The 27,028-nt window shown below is 42.7% G+C and overlaps 5 protein-coding genes across 5 annotated transcripts; 3 read left to right on the top strand and 2 right to left on the bottom strand.

The window, feature by feature from the left end:
- Positions 1–2,574: 2,574 nt before the first annotated feature.
- On the top strand, positions 2,575–3,618 carry LOC104884090 (uncharacterized). The gene has a single exon (XM_010668684.3). It carries the CDS (start codon positions 2,575–2,577, stop codon positions 3,616–3,618), a length of 1,044 nt encoding a protein of 347 aa, XP_010666986.3.
- A 1,110-nt stretch (positions 3,619–4,728) lies between these two features.
- LOC130590033 (uncharacterized) lies at positions 4,729–7,328 on the top strand. The gene is made up of 2 exons (XM_057391906.1): positions 4,729–5,222; positions 5,699–7,328. The coding sequence occupies exons 1-2, from the start codon at positions 4,729–4,731 to the stop codon at positions 7,326–7,328; spliced, it is 2,124 nt and encodes a 707-aa protein (XP_057247889.1).
- Positions 7,329–13,382: 6,054 nt separating this feature from the next.
- On the top strand, positions 13,383–14,782 carry LOC104895701 (vacuolar iron transporter homolog 2). Its single transcript, XM_010682273.4, has one exon. The coding sequence runs from the start codon at positions 13,487–13,489 to the stop codon at positions 14,153–14,155; it is 669 nt and encodes a 222-aa protein (XP_010680575.2). The 5' UTR covers positions 13,383–13,486; the 3' UTR covers positions 14,156–14,782.
- Positions 14,783–16,376: 1,594 nt separating this feature from the next.
- LOC125492808 (uncharacterized) lies at positions 16,377–17,579 on the bottom strand. Its single transcript, XM_048635530.2, has one exon. The coding sequence runs from the start codon at positions 17,577–17,579 to the stop codon at positions 16,377–16,379; it is 1,203 nt and encodes a 400-aa protein (XP_048491487.2).
- Positions 17,576–18,133, bottom strand: LOC130590032 (uncharacterized). The gene has a single exon (XM_057391905.1). It carries the CDS (start codon positions 18,131–18,133, stop codon positions 17,576–17,578), a length of 558 nt encoding a protein of 185 aa, XP_057247888.1.
- Between the last annotated feature and the right edge of the window lie 8,895 nt (positions 18,134–27,028).

Below are 27,028 nucleotides of genomic sequence, written 5' to 3'. Positions count from 1 at the left end.
AGCCCTAATTAACCTAACTAAATCTAACCCTAACCCTTAATTTCAAACTCTAACCCTAATCCCTAATTTCAAACCCTAACCATAACCCCACTACCACCCAACCACCACCCCCTCCCCTCCACCCACCCCACCCTACCCCTGCAGCCCTAACCCCCACCGCAACCACCAGCCCCATCGTACCGCAACCACAACCCCTACCGTACCACAACCACCACCCCTACCGCAGCCCCCACCCTTCCTCCCCCACCCCCGCAACCTCGCCAGCCCCCTCCCCCACCCATTCGATTTCTCGCCCCCTACCACTACGCCTCCACACCACCACCACAGCGCTTCCACACCACCACAATTGTGCGCACAACCTCCAGCGCACCGCCGCCCTTCGAACACTAAGAACCTACACCAACGCACGCCTCTTTCCTTCGCTCTCTTTTCGGCTTCGAGACGTTATGTTCTGCTTCTCCCTCTCCTGTTTGCTGCTCGCGCCGTGATGCTGTCAGTCTACGGTCCGACACCATTATCGGAGCTCAGTTCTCCCCCTTCCCTAAAAATCGAATGGGTGGGGGGGCTGCTGGGCGGCGCGGGGGTGGGGGAGGGAGGGTCGCGGGGGTGGGCGTGGGGGAGGGGGCATCACGAGGGTGGTGAGGGGGGCTATTCGATTAATAGTAATAATAGTAATAATTAGATTATTTATACTATATATGATTTCCATATGGTGATTAGAATAAATTGTAATGATTAAATTATTGTATTATAGAAGACTATTCTATTATAAAAAAATTGGAAGAAAAATAAGTCCGATCAGGTTCGGAGTCAGATGTTCGGATTTTAAGTCGGATGTCCGTATTTTAAGTCGGGTCGGATCTCGGAGTCGGGTGTTCGGATTCTCAAAGTCGGATGTCGGAGTCGGACTCAGATTTAAAATCCGACTTTCTGTTGGGTCGGAGTCGGATTATGCATAATCCGGTCCAAGTCCGACCCGTTGCCATTCCTACTAGCAATGGCTCCTCGTATCCAGATTGGTTGAGTTGCTTCTCGAGCTGACGTCCCTCTCTAGCGAAGGTATGCATCTTACTTAATGGACTTTTGTCAGCGTTCATACTAGTTAAAACTAGTGGTTGCTTACGGTTTTCGATATTAGTATTCAAGGAGGGAGTGTTGTTAGGTTGAGGAGAGCCCGCCAACATTTGGATGAAGGATGCTACAGTTTTCAGCTGCTCAAGAGAAATTTCACTCAAGTGAGCCAAATTGAATGGAACGCCACCAAAGTTTCTTGAGGAATATTGTTGTCTGGGATTTGGCTCAACATTATTCTCGGGAGTCCTGAAGTGGAACTTAGGTGCCCCTACGGGTCGTGTAACAAGGGGTTGGGAAGACCCCTAACCGACATCAAATCCTAATGGACTGTAACCTGTGGTGTCCGCCTTGTCGATGACTGCTTCCAAAGGTGGGAGGCCCCTCCTAGCACCAAGTTGTTTTGGTGTTGAAATGGTGGCAGACCTTTGTAATGTCCTTCAACGATCATGGGGCGTCCGAGACTGGAAAGCGGCAAGAGGACAAACGTAAACTAGCCTCGGGGGGATGCGAGGAAATCCTCACCGACGCTTAAGTCAGTATGTGATCGTGAAGGATTTAGCACAAGAGATAAGCTATTTTTAGGTGTGAGCAAATATACCTGCAGAATAGTACCATTTGAATATTTATTGGAGTATTGTTCATCTGACATGATGTGTAATCCTTTAACACGTGTACGACTCAGATGAGTCTGACTGGAGGGAAGATTTCCTTATTTTGTCCTTTTTGGTGGCCGCGAGTACCATCTCGGACTATAATCAATAGTGGCTTTATTCTTCACGGTGAGATTGCGTGCTATGAGATTCATGTCGGGCACATGAAGTGTATCTGATAGAGAACTTGGGTACTACCCATACACAAGGATTCTGATACGTGCGATTGTTGCATGCTTTATCACTGCAATAATAGTCAACTAACAGTCAAGATGGTAACTGATGAATGAGGAAAAAGAAAGAAAAGCTTGTTATATGGGTATAACCCAAGTCTATTAGCGGCCTTCTTATCTGTGGTCGCGAATGAGATCATGGACGCGAGCACGATAAAACCATTAAAAGCACCGTTCGAGCCAGTTCGTCCCCTAAGACCGACAGTGTTGGCGGACGCCTAACAAGACAAAATAAAGGGAATCTTCCCACCTGTCAAGTGCGTCATAGCCCTACACGTGTCAAAGGATTATACGTCTTGTCAGAGGAATAGTACTTCCATAAATACCCCAATGGTACTATTCTGCAGGTACATTCTCTTACACACTAAAAATAGCTTATCTCTCTCTCTCTAGTGTCTTTCTCTACATCCTAGTGGTCCAAATTACTGACTTGAGCGTCGGAGGGGGTTTCCTCAAAACCACCCCGAGGGTAGTTAACGTTTGCATCCTGTGCAGCTTTCCAGCAAGGACGTGAGCTCTCGAGACTTGGCGGACTCTTGCGAGGACGCTAACTGTTTCAAACCGAAACAATTTGGCGCTTGAAGGAGGGGCCTCCCAACCTTAGCAAAGAAACAACCATGGGTGACGTAAACAACACTAATCAAGGATCCAAGGATAAGGATGTCGGCCAGACCTCATCGCAGCCAGTCATCACTGGAGCGATGAGAAACCCACAATTCAACTACCAATCTCCCGAGGGACAAACTCCAAATAGTAACGTACCTCTCAATTTAGCTCAGCTAAGTCAATTCTCACCTGAACAGCTGCAAACTGTAGCTTCTTTCATTCAAATGTTGACTGCCAACCCCCAACAAAGCACACCCAATCAACCTGCTGGCGGTGCACGTAAGCGACCACTGGCCACGGCCGGTAGGAACGCGGACGGCACCCCTCTCCGAAAGATGCGATCCTTGAACCCTAGCGGACGAGAGATGGAGAAAAGGATTGATCAGTCAGACTATGAAGAAGACATTTTGGAGACAGAAGAATTATACCATTCGGAGGAAGAGGCCCAGGGTGGCTCCCGTCGTGAGTACAGTGCCTCATGCGCTAGTAACTATTCGATGGGGGGTCACCTACTCATCAAGCCTAAGCTCTCCCCTTTCACCATGGATATATTGAATCATCCAATGACAAGAATCAAGATGCCAACCTCCAAGTATGATGGCACTTCGGATCCAGATGACCATGTGGCTGCTTACGAGGGCCACATGTTTCTTTACACTGACGTGGATGCCATATGGTGCAAGGTCTTCCCGTCCACATTGACAGGCATAGCCCAGACTTGGTTCAAGAGTCTAAAACCAGGTAGCATCTCTAGCTTCTCCCAGTTGTCGTCCACATTCAGTACTCACTTTGTCAGTAATAGACGCTGCGAGCGTACTACGGGAGAACTGCTATCTGTCAAGCAGGGGGCCAACGAAAGTTTAAGGGACTATATCGGTCGCTTTAATGTTGAGGCCGTTTCAATTCCGCGCTTACAGCAAGATGTAGCGGTGCTAGCTTTGATGACTGGCCTCAAGGAGGGGTCACCATTTCGAAATTATCTGGGTCGTAAATCTTACACCACTCTGGGTCCCATCCTGGGTAAAGCCAATGATTATATCAGGGGAGGAGTTTGACAAAGCTGTGGGTAACCGTGAATCTGAGAAGAAAGAGGATAAGCAAAAGAAAGATAAGGGCCGTGAATCTGATCGCGCCCGAGATGATAGACGACAAGAGTCGCATATGGTAAAAAGAGGATGAACGAGAAAGGGATGGTGAGAGGTATGACCGCGATCGTAGGGATCGTGAAAGAAATGTTCGGGAAGGGGGTGAGCGCAAAGACAGATTTGACGCGTACACCCAACTGACTACCTCAAGAAGTCAGATCTTTTTGAAGAACAAGGATAGCGACAAATGGCAGCGTCCTAAGCCTATGTTTCACAAAAATCGTGATAAAAGCCAATGGTGTGATTTCCATGGGGATCACGGCCATGTCACGAAAGATTGTCGTCACTTGAAAGATAATCTAGAAGATTTGATAAGAAGAGGCTATTTCAGCCAATATAAAGCACAGACGAAAGAAGGAGATCTTGTAAAGCCAGTCAACAAGAACGTTCAATCAAGGATCACTGAAATTCACGTCATCAGTGGCGGACCTATTCATGGAGGTAGTGTGAATGGGGCCAAAGCCAGCCTGAAAGAATTCAGGCACCAAGTCAATTTCAATGAAAGCATGAAATGGAGGCACCCGCCAGCCATGCCGGCAATGACTTTATCACTGAAAGATGCGGAGCATGTGGTTTTCCCTCATGACGACCCATTGGTGGTCACCTTAAAAATTTCGAACTGTTGGTCCATAGGATCCTGGTAGACGGTGGAAGCTCAGCTAACATCCTGTATCTCTCAACTTCGAAAAATTGATGATAGGACGAGAATACTTGAAGCCTGTCCGATATCCTGTAATTGGGTTCACCGGGGCGTCTGTAACTCCGAATGGTGAGCCTTCCGGTTCGGATAGGAGACGGCAGTGAAGTCCGAGATGTCATGACTGAATTTCTGGTGGTCGACGTTCCTGGAGCCTACAACGCCATAGTGGGGGTCCTCTGATACATGATGTCCAAGGTATCGTTTCCACTTATCATTGACAATGTTGTACGTCACCAATGAAGGGACGACAGCTAAGCTGAGGGGGAACCAGAGGAGCAAAGTCATGCTATTTGACAACCCTAAAGCAGCCAGCTAGGAGGATGCCAGTGGAAGAAGCAAATCCACCAGGAAGAAAGCAGAGAAGGGCCGCGATGAATGAGCAAGAAGAGAAAGAATCGGAGAAAGATAAGGAAGAGATGATGGAAATATCAATGGAGGAGTTAGAGGCCAGGCCAGAGGATACGCCAAGGCCAAAGCCTGACGGGGAAACTCAGCAAGAAATGCTGGCGGAAGATCCGGCAAGGACGGTGGCTGTAGGGACAGATATAGATCCAGAGGTTAGGATCAATTTGGTGGCTCTCTTAAGAGAGAATGCAGACGTCTTCGCGTTCTCCGCTGATGAGATGCCAGGGATAGACCCTTATGTGATTGTCCATCGCTTAAATGTGGATAGTGCCGTCCGTCCCATCAAGCAGAAGAAGAGAAATTTTTCGGCCGACAAGAATAAAGCCATAAAAGAGGAGGTAGATAAATTGTTGGCGGCAGGATTATCGAGCCATGTGACTACCCAGAATGGTTGGCTAATGTCGTTATGGTAAAGAAAGCTAACGGCCAATGGAGAATGTGTGTGGACTTCACGGATCTCAATAGGGCTGCCCAAAAGACTGCTATCCCTTGCCTAGGATAGACCAGTTAGTAGACTCTACTAGCGGTCATGCTCTACTCAGTTTTATGGATGCATTCTCAGGATATCATCAAATCAGTCTACTCGAAGCAGATAGAAAGAAGACGGCATTTATAACAAACTGTGGAGTTTACAATTATAAGGCGATGCCTTTCGGGCTTCGTAATGCCGGAGCCACTTACCAAAGTTGGTGATAAAGTGTTTGCGGATCAACGGGGCAGAAACATAGAAGCTTATGTTGACGACTCCATTGTCAAAAGCAAAACTGACCGTGAGCACTAGAAGATCTTGCCGAAACATTCAGAACGTTAGAGAAAGTACCAATGAAGCTAATCCAAAAAATGTGTGTTTGGAGTAAAGCAGGAAATTCTTAGTTTCCTTGTCAGCAAAAGAGGAATAGATGCAAACCAGAAAAGGTTCAGGCAATATGGAGCTTGCCAGAACCAAAGGGGTGAAGATAATCCAGAGATTAACTGGAAGAATGGCGTCCCACTCGTTTATCTCCAAGTCAGCGACAAGCCTACCTTTCTTTACTTTGTTAGGGGAAACAACAAGTTCGAGTGGGGGGAAGAGCAGAGCAAGGCCTTCTCGGCCGTAAAAGAGCATTTGAAAAAATTACCAACCATCACAAGACCTGAGACAGGGGATGTACTGCAGTTATATGTCTCAGCATCACCAAAGACGGTCGCGGCCGTACTATTGGTGGAAAAGGAGAAAAGGCAGTGCCCCATATACTTTATAAGTCACATTCTTAACGGCCCTGAAAGCCGTTACCAGTTGGTGGAGAAGATGGCCTTGGCAGTCATCATAGCAGCCAGGAAGCTCAGGCCATACTTCGATTGTCATCCCATTCAGGTGCTCACAAATCAACCACTGGAAAAAGCTCTTCAGAAGATGGATAGTTCGGGTCGTCTGCTGAAATGGGCCGTAGAGCTATCTGAGTATGATATTCAATACAAGCCCAGAACCGCCATCAAAGCTCAGGCCTTGGCGGATTTCATGGTAGAGGCCTCGTATGAAGAAGAAAAGGTAGAGCAGAAAGAAAGCTGGCTATTGGAAGTAGATGGATCCGCTGCTGATAGCGGCTCAGGAGCCGGTATAGTAATGACAAGTCCGGAAGGTAACAGTTTCCAATACGCTATCAGGTTCGGTTTCCCAACATCAAACAATGAAGCGGAATATGAAGCAGCCATAGCTGGTCTGAGAATGTGTTTGGCGGCTGGTGCCAAGCAAGTACTCCTAAAGACAGACTCACAGTTGGTTAGCGGCCAGCTGAAAGGGGATTTTGAAGTTAGAGGAGTAAACATGGCGAAGTACGTGGAGAAGGCTAAAGAGTTGATAGCTCAGCTCCGACATTTCGAAGTACAAGCCATACCGCGAGCAGAAAACGCGAAAACGGATGCTCTCTCTAAACTTGCCAGCTCCGATTCGTTTAACGTTGAAAGGACAGTCACTATAGATATGCAAAAAGATAAGAGCATTTCAGAGGAAATTGTGACCGTCAACGTAGTAAATCAGCAAGGGGAATGGTTCAGTGAGTTGGTGGCGTACAAGCTGACAGGGGCACTCCCAAATAATCCTTTCGCCGCAAAGAAATTAAGACGGCAAGCCAATTGGTACATCATATACCGAGATGAACTGTACAGAAAGTCATTTAGTCTGCCTCTACTAAAGTGCGCAACAGCATGGGAGTCAAAGAAAATACTGGAAGAAATACACGAGAGCATATGTGGAAATCATATTGGCGGAAAAGCTCTAGCATTGAAGGCGCTAAGGGCTGGGTTCTACTGGCCAACTATGTTAGCGGATGCTCAGAGTTATGTAAAGAAATGTGATAAGTGCCAGAGGTACGCCCCCGTCATTAATAGGCCAGCTAATGATTTGCAACCCATATTATGTCCCATCCCGTTCGCGCAATGGGGGATGGATATCCTGGGACCTTTCACAAAAGCAACGGGAGGAAGGAAGTTCCTAATAGTAGGTATAGACTACTTCACAAAGTGGATAGAAGCATAACCGACAGTTCAAATTAAAGCCCACCAAGTCAAGAGATTCATCTGGCAGAATATAATGACAAGGTTTGGGATCCCCATGGCTATTGTTTTCGACCATGGCGTCCAGTTCGATTGCCGTCCAATACAAGCTTTCCTGGCAGAATATAGGGTCAAGTTCGCATATTCAGCTGTGTGTCATCCTCAAAGCAATGGCCAAGCAGAGGCCGCGAACAAGCAAATTCTGAACGCCTTACAGAAGAAGCTGGATGAGTTTAAGGGAAAGTGGGCAGATATGGTGCCTGCCGTTCTCTGGTCGAACAGAACAACAGAGAAAGAAGCGACTGAAGAAAATCCTTTCAAACTGGCTTTTGGAGCAGAAGCAGTGTTGCCGGTCGAGTGGGTCCCCTCATACCGAGTGAAATATCAGGATCTGAACGCGAATGAACAGGCTCTCAAGGAAAGTCTGGATTTCCTACCCGAAGTAAGGCTCATGGCGGAACTAAGAGCAGCTGCTTATAAAGACAGAATCAGTAGAGCCTACAACAAGAGAGTTTGGGAAAGGCAGTTGGATGTCAATGATCTCGTCCTCATGAGAACAGCCGCCACTGGTAAAGCGCATGCTGAAGGGAAGCTAACTGCGAACTGGGAACCCGTATGTCATGCACAGAAGATAGGCCCGGTCTTTTATCCTTAAAGATAGGGAAAGAGCTTAAGAATTGCTGGAACGCTGATGTTCTCAAAAAATATTATGTGTAGGCAATGTTTGTAATGGGCCAAGAGCCTTTGATCGAATTACGTAAATAATATAGCCTATGCTGATGTTCGGATAAACTTTCTTGTTTATTACCTTACCATGTTTTTATTAGCATCCATAAGTTTCTGTATATAGTTGAAAACATTCGCATTATCTCGACAAGATAAGTGCATTAGCGGTCATATAACAGACCTAGCACATAAATCAAAAGCCACATAACAGGCTAAGTGCATTAGCGGTCATATAACAGACCTAGCACATAAATTAAAAGCCACATAACAGGCTAAGTGCATTAGCGGTCATATAACAGACCTAGCACATAAATCAAAAGCCACATAACAGGCTAAGTGCATTAGCGGTCATATAACAGACCTAGCACATAAATCAAAAGCCACATAACAGGCTAAGTGCGTTAGCGGTCATATAACAGACCTAGCACATAAATCAAAAGCCACATAGCAGGCTAAGTGCGTTAGCGGTCATATAACAGACCTAGCACATAAACCAAAAGCCATATAACAGGCTAAGTCTAATAGTGGTCATATGACAGACTTTGCACACAAATTGAAGACATGCAGATGGTTGGGTATGTGCCTCGTAACGAACGTCATAAGCGCGAATAAAAGGGAGGAATAAAAAGCAGAGACTACGACAAATTATACAAGCATACAAACGATAGCAAGACGCATAATCAAAAATGAACAAAGAGTACTTTCCATAGAATAAAAGCTACCGGCTTGGCGGCCAATTACAAAAAAGTATATATCGTGGCGGCCAATGTGAAAAAAGGGTTTTAGTCAAGATAAAAAGTACTTAACAAAATTAAACGCAATAAATGTCAAGAAACGCCAACAAAGGCAAAATTACAATGTTATAACTTGAGAATATTACAAAGCAAAGTGCAAAAACTAAAAGCTGTTTGAGGAGCAGGAAGAGCTAATAGATGGCCGTCAAAAGCTTCAAGAGGGAGGCGTCAGAGGCTCCCGAGGGTCCACATCTGCGATAGCGTCTTCGTCAGCGAAGTTTGGATCCCCCTCGAAAGGCGACAGATGCTGGCCGGCAGCATGAGCGTCTTCAATAATGTTCCAGTCAAAACCTGGGACGCCCTTGCAGACGCACCTCATAGCGGCCGCCCAGCCGCCATCGTACCTCTTCTGAAGCTCTGCCACATACTCATCCGAGGCTTTGAAGTCTGCAACAGCCTTGGCGGCACCCCGGGCCTCAGCTGCAGAAGCCTCAAGGACGGCAATGTCCTTCTCAGTAAAGGCAGCCTCTACAGCCTTAGTCAGGGCCTTGACATTTTCTTCAGTCTCTTCCAGGAGTGTCGCTCTGTCCCTCAAGGTCGCCACTTCATCCTCCAGAGGCGCCACCTTCTTCTCAGCTTCCTGGAGTAAATCTTGGCAAGTCTCCAATGAGGCCTTGTAGGAATCCGCCAGCCTTTGATACTCCAAATACTGCTCTATCAGCTCAATGGCAGCATTGTTGCCTACGAAAGCAAGCAAAAGAAGTTAAAACAAAAAAAAAAAAAAAGGAGAGAAGAAGAAAAGTTAAGTCTTACCACTAGCTGGTCGTGAGCCAGCCTAGCAGCAGGAGTCTTCAGAGAGCCTGAAGGACGGTCCAAGGGCAGTTGCATACCCTTGAGAATACGGTAGCAAGGATGTCACCGTTCTCAGGGATGTCAGAGTACAAGGACTCATCCTCCCTGACGTCCCAGTTTGGCTGGTAGATCTTGCCAGGAGTCACAGTCTGGGGAGCGAAAGCGGCCGCCACTGTGTCGCTTAATGGCACTTCCTTTTTCTCAATCCATTCCCGGAACCTATAAAAGATCCCAGGAGAAAGGTTGGAGAGGAAGCTAGGAGTGGCAATCAGCTCCCTCAACTTCTCCTTGATAGAAGAAGTGGTCTGGGACACCAGAGAGCCACCGCCAGCCGTGCCGACGCCAACAACAGTGGCACCCTCAACTTGAGCCTCCTCAGTAGAAGGATCTAAGTCCTCTACCAGCACCTCGTTCACAGTAGAGGCGCCAAGGTCCTCCACCGCCTGCCTCTTGTTGGCAGCAGAATCTTCAACAGCCTGCTCCCGGGAGCGCCTCCTGCTCACTGAACCGCCCCTGGTGACGGTCCTAGTGATGGAAGGCCTAGGAGGGACGGTAGGAGAGTTAGCAGCAGAAGTTGATGCAACTACTGGGACACGAGTGCTGACAGCAGGACCGCGACCCCTCCGGCGGACAGTCTGAGGCCCATGACGGTTCCCTCCTCTGCGGCCATTTGTAGAACTATGCATTGTCAAGTAGTCAGTAGGAGGAGGAGCAGGCAGATGCGTTAGCGGCCGATAATCGTTGTCGACGCCAAGGATGCCAAGATCAAGATGGTCAAGACCTGCAAAACAAAGAAACCAAAATGATTAAAAAAAAAAAAAAAGAAAAAAAAAACCATGCGTATACTACCGCCATCAGACGGACCAATCCGACAACACGACTTACCATTTTCATGAGCAGGAGAAAGTAGGAGAGCTGACAAAGGCTTATCCCCCAAGATGTACTTGGTATGGGGGAGCCAGATAGAAGGCTCCTTGGTCCTAACAACCTTCCCATCGTCAAAGGTGGTATCATAGTCGGCGGAAGCAAAATAATCATAGGCCATTAACTCTTCCTCAGTTAACGGCTTCAAAGCTAGCTGCTCCATGTGAGGAGCAGGTTCTGTAAAATGACGATGTACGGGATAATCATTCGGCACCTGCACCCAGAAGAAAGCATCCTGCCAGCCTTTCAAGCTGGTCATCTTAGGCTGAACTGTCATCTTCTTGTCGGCCGTCATAAGAGACCACCATCCAGCCAAACGGGAGGACCCTTTCTTCTTCAACCAATGAAGGTGGCGGAATAGGTTGACGGTCTGGGGAAAATCAAGAAAGCGTACCACCCAGATGTACGCAATGAGGTTGCGAATGGCCAGAGGAGTCAGTTGGGCCTGGCAAACATTGAAAGCATTTAGGATCTCCACCACAAAAGAATCCAGGGGGAAGCGAAGACCAAACTCAAAATGATGAGTATAGACGGCTACGTGACCAGGAGGACAATCCGTTATAATGGACCCTTCCGACGGTACGATCAATCGATAAGGGGTCGGCATATGGTATAATCTGCCACCGGGGATAGTGCAACTCCAAAGCATCCCGGCGCCATTGCTCATCTATAACTACTGTAAGAGGACCATTGCAAGCGTCCTCGAGAAGCCAAAGAGCATTCGTTCCCGGCCCAACCTCATCGGCCTCCTCTCGGCCAGATTGAGAATCACCTTCAACTATTGGGGCCTTTGAAGCTGCCACCCCGGTACGACGCTGGTAAACAACCTCAGCATTCTCTTCTTGGGCCATGGCAGGTGAATCACTGTCGTCACCCAAATCAATAATAGAGGGGTTAGGAGTCGCATACTCCTGCAAACGGTCGTAAAAGTTGGACGATACTCTAACCCCCGCGTCCGCTAAACTATCTAACCAAGCAGGTTCCCTAAGAGGAAGAACATCGAGACCAGGGACGGCATCTGAGGGCGGATGCCTACGGGTACGCCTAGCTAAAATTTGATGTCTAAGTTCCCTAAGCGTCTGCTTGTCGCCACTTTGGCTAGCGGTCAAGTACCTTAAAGTCAAATTTTGCTCCTCAGGAGTAGATGGGTCGTTAAGAAACTTAGACTTTAGCTCTCTCTCTCTATCAGTTGTGGGGGGGTATGTCCGCTAACAGCCTAGTTCTCCCAATAGGGCTATTTTCAGGCTCAGAGTTTTGACCAACAAAAGGAGAAGAGGGATCACTTTCAATTAAAAAAGCTTCACCAGAAGCATTTTGGCTATCAGATAGGTCCGACATGGCGATGAAAACGCGAAGCAAGACTTAAGAAAACGAAAAGAAAAAATGTAGAGTTACCTGGAAATGTAAGGTCGCCGGAAAAAGTGAGGGAGCAAAGTAACAGAAATTGCCGAAAAGACAGGTAAAACTCCGAAACGGCGAAAACAACACCAAAAACTGAGACCTTGGACCAGAAAACCACCGGAAAACCACGAAAACCAGAACGAGGAAAAACCCGGAAAATGCAAGTCAAGAAAAAACGAAATCCTCAGTACCACCGGAACCGGAAGAAGAAAACTAAGAGAATGACGAACTTTTCGGTAACAATGGAGCACTAAAAAGCAAGCTTTGGAGCAGTGTAAGAATCGGCTATGGAGGTTCTTGTCAGAGAGTAAAAGTAAAGAAGGAGGAAGTTCTTTGAAAAATGAGATAAAAAGTCAGAAAAAAACCGCCTTTTGCCTTTATACCCAGATGAATGGCCACGATTTCACGAACTCCTCAACTCCCTCTGGGATAAGCGCCAAGTGTCAAGGCTACATTAAAACCTAGTAAAGCATTTGGGCGGGATTTTCAGAAAAGGTAATCATTAACCTTTCGAAATTCTTCAACTCCCTACGACGACACGTGGCACTTCACAAACCTACCCCATTAAGAAAAGACAAAAAATCAAAACAAAGATAAAAAAGAAAAATAAAAATATCCGCGTCCATCCGACAACATCTTTAGTGGTCGCGACCCCAAAAGATGCTAGGGGGCTAGTTGTATGGGTATAACCCAAGTCTATTAGCGGCCTTCTCATCTGTGGCCGCGAATGAGATCATGGACGCGAGCACGATAAAACCATTAAAAGCACATTTCGAGCCAGTTCGTCCCCTAAGACCGACAGTGTTGGCGGACGCCTAACAAGACAAAATAAAGGGAATCTTCCCACCTGTCAAGTGCGTCATAGCCCTACACGTGTCAAAGGATTATACGTCTTGTCAGAGGAATAGTACTTCTATAAATACACCAATGGTACTATTCTGCAGGTACATTCTCTTACACACTAAAAATAGCTTATCTCTCTCTCTCTAGTTTCTTTCTCTACATCCTAGTGGTCCAAATTACTGACTTGAGCGTCGGAGGGGGTTTCCTCAAAACCACCCCGAGGGTAGTTTACGTTTGCATCCTGTGCAGCTTTCCAGCAAGGACGTGAGCTCTCGAGACTTGGCGGACTCTTGCGAGGACGCTAACTGTTTCAAAACGAAACACTTGTATTATTTGATAACCAGCAAGATTTCATGTTAAATTTGTACTTCTTAACTAACACTGGTCTTCACTATATATTAAAAAGCCAAAGCAATATAAAATCAACTTTCCTAAAGTACTTCACTGTTGATTTTGACGAGATAAAGCTAGCTATATTGTTTTTTCATATAATCATCCCAATATTTCTTTTGCTTTTTCATAAGATAAGTGGTTTATCATGGTGGAAATCTCCACTCACATACTTTCCCTACCACACCCTTATAAATCCTTACAATGCACCCTTCTCTTGCAACATACCTTTTACATGCATGTATCGTAGTCCTTTTTTCTTTTTTGTAATATGGCAACAAAACAAACACCTTTCCCTCCTACCAAGTTGGAAACAATAAGACCAACTATTGATGAAGAGAGCCAAATACAAGATGATAATAAGAACAAGGAATTGGACTACTCGAAACGCTCTCAGTGGCTGAGGGCCGCGGTTTTAGGAGCCAACGACGGGCTTGTCTCGACAGCAGCGCTCATGATGGGAGTTGGTGCAGTGAAGCAAGACGTGAAGGCTATGATCTTAACTGGTTTTGCAGGCCTCGTGGCCGGGGCTTGCAGCATGGCCATTGGCGAGTTCGTGTCCGTGTACTCTCAGCTCGACATTGAGGTTGCTCAGATGAACAGAGAAAAAATCAAGGAAGGAGACAAAGAAAAAGAGGAAGGCCGGGATGATGAAGAGAACTTGCCAAACCCATTGCAAGCAGCATTTGCTTCAGCCCTTGCCTTCTCTATTGGGGCTATAGTACCGTTGCTGGCGGCGTCGTTTATTAAGGATTATAAGGTGAGGCTTGCAGTGGTGGTGGTGGCAGTTACGGCGGCTTTGGCAATGTTTGGATGGTTGGGTGCTTTTCTAGGAAAAGCATCCCTAGTTAGGTCTTCTTTAAGAGTTTTGTTGGGTGGTTGGCTTGCTATGGCTATTACCTTTGGCTTAACCAAGTTGATTGGATCTTTTGGTTTGTGAAGTTCTAATACTTAGATAAGATAATGGTTGATGATTGACCTTTAAGCACCATGCAAAAAGTTGAATATGAACGTTAATATGGGACAACACCATCATTTCGTATTTTCTAGAGCTGGCTTTTGTTTCTAGATTACAGTGCAATAGGTAATTAGGTATCAGTTTGTTAACCTATTGCTTTATTAAGTTTGATATGAGCATGTGAGTAAGGTTACTAAATATTAAGCCCACTATGTTGGGTGTTATGCCGATTCAAGTTCTTAGGTGGGAATACCCTTTATATTGCAACTCCCCACCCTTATCCTATATATCTTTTGAAGAGTCGTGGCCTGTTTAGGATGACTGTTACAAGTTGGTTAGTTTATTATTTTAATTATCTATCCAAAATTCGATGATTAACATCTCATATATATTGTATAAGCACCTAGAATAGAAGTAGGGTGGACTATAAAGTTTTTGTATGGACAATAAGCACGTAGAATAGAGGAAGCTAATATATGTACGGTTCTTGATGGCGTGAATTCTAAGTGGTATTGTAGATTTATAAAGTTGTCTCTCTTTATTCCTACGTAACATTATATGCACTACTTGAACTATACAGAAAAAAGAATAATATATTAACGAGTCTAATACTTATATCTCAAACATTTTAAATATTACTCCTTTCGTTTTTTTTTTTACTTTATTCATATTACTTTGGGGGAAATCTAATGAAAAAATACAGAATTATGAAACGAAAACTAGAAAGGTGAAAAAAAAAATTGATAAATTAGACAGATGATCAAAAATGTGGGTCAAAATAAGAAAATGTGTGACATGGGGAAAAAGAGGAAAGTAGATGGGAATATGCGATATGTTATCAAGAATAGAAAAAAGTAACATTGAGTAGATTAAAAAGAAACAAATCAAAACGAAAAGTGTGTAGATCAAAAAGAAACGAAGAGAGTATATGTTAAACTCGATTGTAATTAGAGTAAATAATAAGATTGTATAATTAATATTTTTTAATTCAGCTTTATGCAATGTATTTCAATTTGTGGATGAGATTTTTTGCATCGCAAATCCACTAAAGTTGAAGAAGAAGGTATAAATTTGTTTATAAATGATTGAAGAATGAAATATATGTGCCCTGTAAATGATGGTAAATTTGCAATTTTACAATAAAATTGAAGGTGGTTGAAATGGATGGTCATGTAATATTAGTGATGTGAATGAAGAATTAAGTATTGAGGATGTTAAAGAAGTCGTGGAAGGAGAGGTAAAAGTCGATTTAGGGGGTAAATGTTGAATTTGTAGTAGGTGTTGCACAGTTTTAATGATATCTATTTACAGATTACAGGTAAGTGGGAGGTGTTTACAGTAGGGGCAGATCCAGGATTTCAATAATGGTGGGGCACCAAAATAATTAACCTAATATTGTGCAAAAATTCAAAAAGATTCATAATACATAAATTGCCCATAAAAAATTATTTTTATTTAAATAACAATGTAATTATTTTTCTATGTAAACTATTACAATTGTTCTCGTCGAGTCTTCATATTTTGGAATTGAGCTACAATATCATCGAGTTTTACTTTCAGAAATAAGTCTTTCTCTAAATAAGTAACCAAACAATCATTGAGTAATTGATCTCCCATAGTACTACGCAATTTACTTTTTATTGTGTTCATTCCTGAAAATACCCTTTCGACACTTGCTGTCGCCACGGGAAGAAGCAACACTAACTTTAGAAGCAGATATACTCTTGAATGTGTTTCATGTTTTCCTGTCTCAACAAGTTTCATGGAAAGCTCGATAAGGTTCTTCAACATTGAAAATCTCCCATCACTTCGAATGTCAACAATGAAATTTTGAAGTGAATCCTCCATAAAAGAAAGTTCAACAATTGAAAATTCAGTAGGATAAAATTCTGCTAGTCGTGTCAACTTTGCTATGTCAAATGCGGAAAACTGGTTCGCGGGATTGAAAGAAGACATACAACAAGTAATTCTTTGCTTACCTCATTGAACCTATTTTCAAGTTCTTGTAACTGTAGATCAATGACACTTAGAAAAACTTCAACTCGAAAATGATGAAGATTTGTCACTTGTGATCTATTTCCACGAAACTTCCTTCTGCCAGGAGAACATACTTTTCCTCCATATCAGGAGTCTCAATGCCATATTTAATCGCAAACAAAGTGACTTTGCTCATGTGAATATCCCATCCATCATTTCTCAAGTTCTACAAATTGATCTTAGTCACGTCAACCATTTTCATTGTGTTCACTATATCTTGATCACTTCTTTGTAAAGCTAGGTTCAACTCATTTGTAATCGCAAATATACTCTTCATCAAATGTGCCACAAAAATAAAATCAAATGACATCAGCAAGTGTGTAAGTGACTCAGCTCGATTCCGGTCAACACTATCAGAAACGTCTCCAATGGCATCAAGTGACTCAAGAATTGTTGGGTATAAATTAAGCACATTCAAAATTGTTTTAAAATGAGAACCCCAACGAGTATCACCAGGTCTACTCAGACTAAGCTCTTGATTTAAGCCAGTTCCAGATTCAAGTTCACCTAAAGATAATGCTGCTACCACACGTTCAGCTTGTTTTTTTCGAAGAAATTCTTTCCGTTTAGGTGAACCACCCACAAAATTCAGTAAAGGTGCAAGCACATCAACAAAAAGCCACCCACAATCAGCATTTTTCTTTGCGACAGCAACAAGTGTCAGTTGAAGTTGGTGAGCAAAACAATGAACACAATGTGCAGATGGAGATTCATTTAGAATTAAAGTTTTAAGGCCATTAATTGCACCTTGCATATTACTAGCACCGTCGTAACCTTGGCCTCGAACTCTAGAAAAACTTAGAGAATGCTCCATTAGAAGTGACTCAATTGCCTCTTTCAATGCCAAAGATGTGGTATTGGCAACATGTACGACACCGAGAAAGCGCTCCATAACCTCACCTCTTTTATTAACATATCGCAGACACAGAGCCAATTGTTCTTTATCAGATATATCCGCAGACTCATCAGCAAGAATAGTAAAAAAATCACCATCAAGTTCTTTCATAATTGCTTTAGTTGTCTCAGTTGCACAAGCATTAATAATATCCTTCTGAATTGAAGGAGCTGTCATTTGGCAGTTACCGGGTGCATTATCTAAAACAACTTTAGCAACATCTTCTTTTTCTGAGGCAAGAAATTTCAGAAGTTCAACAAAGTTACCTCTATTAGAAGAAGTTTCATTTTCCTTATGTCCACGAGCAGGCAAACCTTGAAGTAAAAGCCACTTCAAACATTTAATAGAAGCTTGTAATCGCTCTCGATATTTAATCTTGTTCTCCTCTGATTGGTCAGCAAAGAGAGATGGAAGGTTAGCCTTTTGATTTTCAAAATCTTTTAGAGATCTCACAGCCTTATTATGAGCACTCATATGCCTCCAATATGTTTTTCGTATGCATCTGTTTTGTTCCAAGCTCTGAATCCCTCATTAATAAATGCATCTCCGGCAGGTGCGTTTGCTTCCTTGAACAAATAGCAAGGAAAACAAAAAGCTGCATCCTTTTCAACACTATACTCAAGCCATGATTTATACGTCTCAAACCATTTTTTGTTAAATCGACGATTTTTTTGCCCAAAAGGTCTGAAAGGGAACTCATGATTTTTAGGCTGACAAAGTTTTCTTGCGACATAAACCCTCCGAACGTTATCTTGATCATCTGGATGGAAATCAAAAATTCTTCTTCTTTTCCCCGGATCTTGAGGAAGATTGGTAGCATCTACTTCAGTCAATCTTTGTTGTTCGTTCGGGGCTTGAGTCTCATGATTTTGTGGATCATTATTAGTTTCTTGAGTCGATGGGTTATTAATTGATGGAGAAAGATTTGCTTGAGATCGATTGGAATTTGGCGTAGATGGATTTCCAGAGTTTGTGTTATTTCTTTTCGAAAAGAATCTAGTAATATCTCTTTGATCTTTTCTCTTCATTCTGAAATTTATTTTATAACTTAAATAAGATTATAATTTATCAACAACCTTTAATAACAACGAGACAATAATATAAAATCAAAATCATACAATTAAATCAATATAGTTCATATGTATTTACTATTTGACAATTATCAATGATTATAATTTGAAATTCCTACCTATCTAGTTAATTAATTTTGTAACATTGAATATTTGATATATATTTTGCAAAAAAAGCAATCACACATTGATATTCAAATAAAAAAATTAAACAATTTTGTGTAATTCAATCAAGAAAGCAAGTGATGGAATCTAAAACAAAATCCAAAATAAGTATTACTTGTGGAAAAATTCGAAAAAAAAAAAAAGGAAAAGAGTTCATGAACTGCAGGTATTCAATTGGCTAAAAGGAAGTAAGGAACAGAACATACTTGTGAAATTGGAGAGGAATTAAGAAAATCGTGTGTTGTGAGTTGTGGGGCATCGGGCACGGTTCACGAACTGCAGGTATTCAATTGACAACTTGTACTGTGGGGCCGGGCAGAGGGCAGTGTGTCAGACTCAGTGTTTAAGAAAATCGTCAGCGTCGGAAATCGCAATCAGTCTGTCTATTGTCTATTGGACTATTGGACCGTCAGAATTCTTTAGGTTCACTTTTTCAGAGTAGGTTAAAATAATATTTTGAAGGGAGAGGGTATTATGAAACCGAGTAGGATTTAGGAACAGAACAGAACAATAAACGCTGACAGAGCCGTTTTTTTTTACGTTTTTTTTTTTTTTTTTGACTATTTTTTTAAAAAAATAATGGTGGGGCACGTGCCACCCTGGACCCCAAGTGGGTCCGCCCCTGGTTTACAGTATCGATGTCCACATAACGAAGTTGAAGCACAAGTTTATCAGGTAAATTTTTTTTTTATATAAGGAAATTAAATTAGCCTAAAGGCATCAGATAAACTTATTATGGTAGTGAAATTTGTGATTTCAATTGATTTGATCAAAAAGATAGAGTTGCAAAACTTCTTGTGGATAGTGAAATGTGCAGCGGTGTTAATGTAAGTGCATTGTAAGGTTAATAATAGGTTCATATAATTTTGAATAAGAGAATGATCTTAGGAAAGGTGGACGCTTAAAAGAAGAAGGATAAGTGATTGTCACACAATGTGCTATGAATAATAAAACAATAATGCTATGAAGAATAAATTTTGATTAAGTATGTATTTTTTACTTGTTTCTGAACTATTAATTTTGATGTAGGAGAGTGTAGGCGTGTTTTTATTTCGCATACGGGGAATCAGCACGTATTTGTATTTAATTACCCCACTGTAAAAAAGGTTCTTATTAAAAACGTTTTGAATTCGCTAACAAATCTTTAAAGCAAGACTCATAAACCTAATTGGATTTGGGATATCATAGGGACAAATTAGGGACTTATCCAATGTAGATTTCCCCGTCTACACTCCATAGATGGTGAAAATGAACCAAATATTGAATTCGAGATTCATGGTACGAACACGGTCAGGACTATTAAGCACATTAATGGGTACGCCTAATAGAATGGACTTTGAAGTTTCTTTTAATGAATGGACTCAGGTAAATTAAGGAGATCTATGTTAAGGGTATTTGGATTAGAACAATCACCTTGTGGGGCTTTAGACCACTAACCTAAGATATATTACTAAACTGAGAGTCATATTAAGAGAAAAAGAAAAACTGAAAATTTCTGGAATGCACCAAGTGGAGGAAAGACCTCCTTAATGACCCTAAGATGGACGGCCAAGGCTGAAAGGATACATCCATACCTTCCTCATATATACCTTTTCATTCCACATAATTTTCATCACCAAAATTAGACAAAATTGTTCTGCCCAAAACTTCTCTCCTCTTCCCTCTTCTGCTCGCCAATCTGGCGCTACTGCCAGGGCTCTCTTCTGCTTGTTTTTTTCGAATTTTTCCTTCATAACTATGCATGCAAGACCTGATTCTCACTCTATACATATAGGAGCATACTGGGCAGCAAAAAAATCACCATTTCAAGGCCAAGAAGTTCAAGAAATAGAGCCATCTTCTTCAACTAGGAAAACAGTAAGTATGTTGAATGTTTTGGATAAATTGTGATACTTCCTTTGGGTATTTTCTTATGATTTTTCTTGTGAATGTAAATAGGTGTTTAACAATTCCAAAGAAGTCAGGACCTCATCCTAAGGAGAAGGAGAAGGCGAATTGCACCAATTGCAAACTAAGGTATGCAAATTCAAGCCCATTTTGGAGAACAAGTATTGTAAGAACTATTAGAAGTATTTTTTTAGAATTAATTTGAGGATGAATTCTTGGTTTGGATGACTATTAGCTACTGTATATTGATGTTAATTATATATAAACCTTTGAATGTTGAAAAGCAAATGAATTTGGGTTCCTTTATTACACTAGAAACGGTTAAGTGTGCGTGGAATCGGTTTTCCGTAAAGATTTGTGTTTACTTGTATTTTGGATGGTATTGGTATGATTGGGCAGTAGGTTAGATGATTATTAAAATGTTACATGTATGTATGTTAATGGTTAAGAAAATTATTACACTAAAGAAGGTTTTAGAAGCCTTTTTACTATGTGATTTCTACAAGGAAGACTCTTTAAATTGTAGGAAGATTGTTTGGAAATTTTTGCAATGAAATCTTGATAATCAAATACTGCACTTCAATAGTGTATATTGATAAAAGTTGTTACCTCAATTCATATTACATTAGATGCGGGGAAAACTATTTAAAACGTGTTTTTAAGATACGAATTACGCTCGGTTTCCTAAAATGTTTTCAAGGGGAGAATCTTTTGCAATAATTTGAAATTTATAGTAGGTTGGAGATGAACCTACTCACCTTATTCAAAGTTCATTTTAGGATAAAAAATTCTTCAAAAAGAAATCCGATTTACAAAGTTCGAAACCTCCTTTTTACACACGTGAATCCAAATTTTCTTCTAATTGTTTGAGTTGCATTATTTGTGCGTGGGATTCCTAAGCTTAGCTTGCATCTCAAAAATCATATAGCTAATGTCCTAAGTCCACAAAACCATCCTTAGCTTACCAAAATTTTAGAAAGGTCTTACAACTTAAGATTTGAAACGGAATATTTACGAACTATTTTAGTAAATTGTGTATGTTATTAGTTAATTTGAATCCATTTTGTGTAGCGAAGAGGAGTATGTGTAATGTGTGTAAGGACATGTCCTATTAAAGCTTGCAAGCGAGTAAATAGTAGGAGTCTAAACTCCAAATTGTGTGAAGGTCTGCACCTTGGTGCACCTCAATAGGTGATCTCTTCTTCCTGCGCACCAATGTAAACAGTTAAACTTGTGTTCGTATTTAAATGTTTGCAAATGAAACATGTTGAACACTTGACGTTTGTAACCTTATGATAGAGGCGATTTGCCAAAATAATGATTTGCATAAGAAATGTTGGACTATAACTACTTATTTTCAGCCACCATAATTAGTTTTAGATTGATTTGTATACCTAGTATAAGCTGATTTTGCTCTATGAACCTGTCCTGGTGGGGGCAGACTCTTGTGCAGGAATTAGCAAGTTAAGGTAGGCAGATGGAAAGCTCTAGAGAAATGATATGTCAACAATCATAGCGGACCAAAGCTTGAACATGATCATCTTTTGAAACTTAAAATTTTTCTTTTGTGAAGAATGTTTGGATGTACATTATAATATTACTATGGCCTATAATAACTAAACTATATTTTGTATGATGTATGTTTTTCCTAACTCCATTCGTAGAGTCAACTCAGCCATATTAATGGGTTGACTCAAGCAGGTGACAGCCTCCGTACCATTTCACTATGATTTGCTTCCGCTAATGCTATTAAGTATAATTTTTAATTGATTTAAAGAAAGTTAAGATGGTGGGTTATTACATGTGTACCTAATTACATGTTCACCACGTGTAGGTGACATAATCCCACAATGACTGGGAATATGCTTATGTTAGTTAATGTTTTTTTTTTCTTTTTTGAGGGCAAACATCAGAGTATATATTAAGAAATAGAAAGAGAGTCCATAAGTACATAAGGCGCCACTTCACTAGGATAGTGGTTAACCCAACATTGTTCAACCCCAAACGGAATAAACTTAGCTAAATTGTGTGCCACAGAGTTACCATCTCGTTTCACATGAGAGAAAGCAACAGCACTAAAAGAAGAACAAAGCCATAGAACATCCTCTAAGATACTGTCGAGATCCGCACAGTAGCAAACTGTCTTGGATAACCGGGAAACCACAGATTGACAATCAGATTCTAAAATAATATCCTGGCACCCGTACCTTTTCCCCAACCTTGCAGCCATAGCAATGGCTTTGCATTCCGCAATTTCGATCGGCCACCTAGCTTGGATACGTCTCGTAGCTGCAAAGAAGACCGCACCCACTGCATCCCTAGCCACCACCCCCAGTCCTATCCACCCATCATCATACACTGCCGCATCCGCATTCAACTTGACCACTCCTTGCGGTGGAGCTTTCCACACATTCGAACTGGGGCAAGCCACTCTCCTCTGCTCCCCATAAATTTTCCCAGCATAGTCCCCGCACTCATTAGCAAGCCGCAGCACCCTTTGCGCCAAAACTTCTCTCGGAACTCCAGCTCCTTCAAACACCAGTTTGTTTCGATCACCACAAATACACCAGGCTAGGATACAACCTTTTTGCAGCATTAAAGGGTCCAGCTTAATCCACTCTTAAAGGATTTTGACCATGGGTTTCCCACCCAAGTCCTGAATCATTGGCCCGCAACCCAGTCCGTGCCACAGGGAGGTGATTTTCGGGCATGAGAAGATAGCGTGAAAGCTCGATTTAGCCTCTCTTGAGCAGCGAGGGCATGAGTCGTCCTCCATAATGTGGCGGAATTTTAACAAACTTCTCGTCGGTAGAGTGGCGGTACGGATTCGCCACAAAAAAATGTCGCACCTTCGGGGGAACCTCAAAACCCCATAGAGCAACCTAAGCTTGGTGAAAATCTTCTAAGTTGCACCCCTTTCCCACCATATACGCGGTTTTAACCGAGTAGATTCCATTCTTCGTGAAAGCCCAAGGCAACGAATCTTGAGGGGCTCGAATGCTTAGAGGTATCGCGAGAATACACTTTGAGTCCCTCTCATTAAAGTAGCGAGCAATTATTTCCGTTTTCCACTCCATCTTTGATAAATCAATAATGTCGCTTACCTTCGAAAGGTGATCGACTCGTGGGCTTTGAATCATACGAACCTCTTCATGCACAAGCCATGGGTCATCCCATATGTTTATCTTCTCCCCCGTGCCAACTCGTCACAGCACCCCCTCTTTTACCAATGATTTCGAGCTCCATATACTACCCCATGAGAAGCTACTTGCAAACCCAAGCCGAGAATTCAGGACCTCATCATTAGCAAAATATTTGGCTTTATGCACCTTCCCACACAAAGAATTACCCGCCTACATAATTCTCAAAAATTGCCTCCCTAGTAGTGCATCATTAAATACCGACAAGTCTTTAAACCCCATTCCACCAACACACTTTGTAGTGCAAAGCTTAGCCCAACTAACCCAATACATCGGCCAACCTCCACCTTTTTGGCCCCACCAGAACCGCGCCATTGCTGCATGTATCTCCTGGATTACCGAACTGGGAATCTTGTAGACACCCATAAGGTAAGTAGGGGAAGCTTGAATGACAGCTTTCAAGAGAATCTCCTTTCCCGTACGTGATAATAGTTTTTCTTTCCACCCTTGTAACTTTTTCCAAACTCTGTCAAGTAATTCCCGAAACACAACTCTTTTCGATCTTCCTGCAAGTGACGGTATACCAAGATATTTGTCGTGCTTATCCACTAGTCTCATGTTCAGAACATCTATCATCTCCTGTTTACGCACAGAATCGACACCTTTACTAAAAGAAACCTCCTATTTTTCACAGTTAATTTTCTGCCCTGATGCTGCTTCATACTGGTTGAGAATATCAACAATAAATAAGCATTCCTGACGGGTGGCTCTAGTAAAGAGTAAACTGTCATCCGCAAAAAGAAGGTGAGAGATGGACGGCCCTTGCAGGCTAGCTTTTGCACCATGAATCCAATTGTTCCGCACACCACTGTTAAGCATATGTGAGAACGCATCTGCCACCAGGATAAACAGGTAGGGGGATAAAGGATCCCCTATTCCCCTTCCCTCAGCCCCCTAAAAGGAGAGACATCACCACACACCTTCCCATTAATGATAAAAGAGTAGCGAACTGTTGAGACACATTGCATCACAATATTCACCCATCTACCATCAAAACCCATAGTAAGCAGGAGTTTACGCAAGAAACCCTACTCCACTCTGTCATAGGCCTTGCTCATATCCAGCTTCATAGCAACTACTCCTTTCTTACTCTTATTTCTGTTTTTCATTGAATGAAAAATTTCCAAGGCAATCAAAGCATTATCCGTAATCAGCCTCCCCGGAACAAAAGCACTCTGGTTCTCAAAAACTATTTTCGGTAGAATATTCTTCAGTCGACCAATTATAGCTTTAGAGATCAATTTATAAAGAACATTGCAAAGGCTAATGGGTCTAAACTCCGACATCACAGTAGGGGATTTCACTTTGGGGATGAGGGCAATATTCGTCCAATTTACAGCTTATGGAGATAAAATGCCATGTAAGACATGACTCACATAATGCGTAACGTCGTCGCCTATTATATGCCAGAATCGGAGATAGAAAATAGCGTGCATACCATCAGGCCCTGGGGCCTTACAAGGGTGCATTTGTTGCAAAGCCGAAAAGATTTCCTCCTTTGAGAAAGGGGCCATAAGCGCAGCATTATCATCCTCAGTAATACAATGTGGAACATGATCGAGCACTTTTCTAATATTATCGGAGGATGGGTTACAAGAGTCAAAAAGATTCTTATAGAAATCAACTGTCACGTCCTCCACCTCCTGCATGTCCTCTCTCCACACTCCATCTTTGTCATATAAACCTCGAATCCAATTCCTCGCTTTCCGTTGAGACGCCTTATGGTGGAAGTACTTGGTATTACGGTCCCCATCTTTTAACCTATGAAACTCGGGATCGGAGATACCAATAAGCTTCATGCTTTGCATTAAGCTCATCTAACTTCTGCTCAAGAGCCGCACACTCATGTACGTAAGCCGGCGTTGACTCTTTGATTTGCGCTGCATGAAGCTTCTTTTCGGTCTCTTTAATCTGCTTATCCAGATTATGAAAACTTCGCTTGCTCCATCTACTCAATCCTCCCGCCGTCGCTGAAATCTACCCCAACACTCCACTTCCCGCAGCCGACGCCCAACACTCCTGCACGTTGCACCACCTCCTCGCAACCCCCATCAATCAACCAACATGTCTCAAACTTAAACTTACGGTCCTTCCCCCTCCTCTCCTTATATTGGCCGTCCGTATGAAGAACAATAGTTGCATGGTCAGACTTGTAGCGCACGAGGTGTTCTACAAATGCAGAAGGAAATCTGTCCGCTCATGAGTTTCATGCCAAAAAGCGATCCAGCCGTTCCCTTATTCTCGTTTCTGGGCTTTGGCCATGTTCCCACGTATACCACTGTCCCACATGAGGTAAATCACGTAGCTCGAGCTCCTCAAGGGCAGCACGAAAGTTTGAAATTTCGCGCCTACAGTGGACAGACCCCCCCCCCCTCCTTCTCATCATAACTGAGTATTTCATTGAAGTCGCCACCAAAAAGCACTGGAGACGTGACATCGTGACACAAAGCTCGCATGAGGTCCCAAGTACGGTGTTTATTAGCCGCATCCGGCCAACCATACACACCTATAAACCGGAACCGCTCGCCATTCCCGTGCACTAAATCCCCACAAATGTGGTTTTATGAGAACGAAATAAGGTGGAAACTCACTCTCTCCTCCCTCCAAAATAAACCCAAACCTCCCGAATTACCTCTGTTAGCTACACCCAAAGCTTCAGAAAAACCCAACCGCCCTTTAAGGGACTCAACTGCATTTTTTGTGATCATTATTTCAGATAAAAATAACACATCAGGGGCAATAGAACTACTCCGGCCACCTATGGAGTCGGCGAACTGACCAGGGGTTGCCCACCCCCCGGCAGTTCCAACATAGATGTAGGGAAAAAAAAAGAAGGGCTGCGCAGGAAGGGCTGCGCTTTCTTCAAAACGCAGCCCTTCTTTATTGTAGGGCTGCGTTTTTTTAAAAAGCGCAGCCCTACATAACAGAAGGGCTGCGTTTTTTAAGAAGAGCGCAGCCCTTTAGATAAAGGGCTACGCTTGACTAAAAAACGCAGCCCTTCTAACTGTAAGAAGGGCTGCGTTTTTTAGTTAAGCGCAGCCCTTTTTAGTGAAGGGTTGCGCTTGACTAAAAAACGCAACCCTTTTTAGTTAGAAGGGCTGTGTTTTTTAATGAAGCGCAGCCCTACTGGGCCTTAAATTCTTTATGTAATTGCCCTAGCCCGCTAAACTCCCTCCAATTCTATTATATCTCGCTGTTGAAAGCTAAACCCCCCACGCTCCTCCCATTTCATCTCCTCTTCTTCATCTCCTCACAAAAAACCCGCATCTCCCTCCCTTCGATTTCCTCTGTAATTGATGCAATTCCAAAACCCTAGAAAATCAAATTCAAAATCCCAAAAAAAAACCCGCATCTCCCTCCCTTCGATTTCCTCTGCAAGCAGCATTTGAGCGTTTCCTCTGTAGGCTAAGGCTACTCAGTTGCAAGAATCTCCTCACAAAAAAACCCGCATCAATATTCCGGCTTCTCTATCACCCCCATCTCGTCGCCGTTCGTTTCTCTCTCACACCGGCTTCAATTCGTTCGTCGGCGTTCTAAAATCACCGTTTGTGGAAGATGGCGAAAGAGTTGGGGGTTATATCTTCGACTGAAATCAACTCTT

Source organism: Beta vulgaris, chromosome 1, assembly GCF_026745355.1.
Source record: "Beta vulgaris subsp. vulgaris cultivar EL10 chromosome 1, EL10.2, whole genome shotgun sequence".
Taxonomy (NCBI): Eukaryota; Viridiplantae; Streptophyta; class Magnoliopsida; order Caryophyllales; family Amaranthaceae; genus Beta; species Beta vulgaris.
This window is presented reverse-complemented; position numbering and strand designations above follow the sequence as displayed.

Bases quoted from the DNA above. Each gene is read 5' to 3' on its own strand.
- LOC125492808 (XM_048635530.2), bottom strand. From the start codon at position 17,579: ATGAGTGCTCATAATAAGGCTGTGAGATCTCTAAAAGATTTTGAAAAT.
- LOC130590032 (XM_057391905.1), bottom strand. From the start codon at position 18,133: ATGAAGAGAAAAGATCAAAGAGATATTACTAGATTCTTTTCGAAAAGA.
- LOC130590033 (XM_057391906.1), top strand. From the start codon at position 4,729: ATGCCAGTGGAAGAAGCAAATCCACCAGGAAGAAAGCAGAGAAGGGCC. The intron at 5,223-5,698 runs GTAAAGAAAGCT...TTTCCTTGTCAG, and splicing joins GGTTGGCTAATGTCGTTATG to CAAAAGAGGAATAGATGCAA.
- LOC104895701 (XM_010682273.4), top strand. From the start codon at position 13,487: ATGGCAACAAAACAAACACCTTTCCCTCCTACCAAGTTGGAAACAATA.
- LOC104884090 (XM_010668684.3), top strand. From the start codon at position 2,575: ATGGGTGACGTAAACAACACTAATCAAGGATCCAAGGATAAGGATGTC.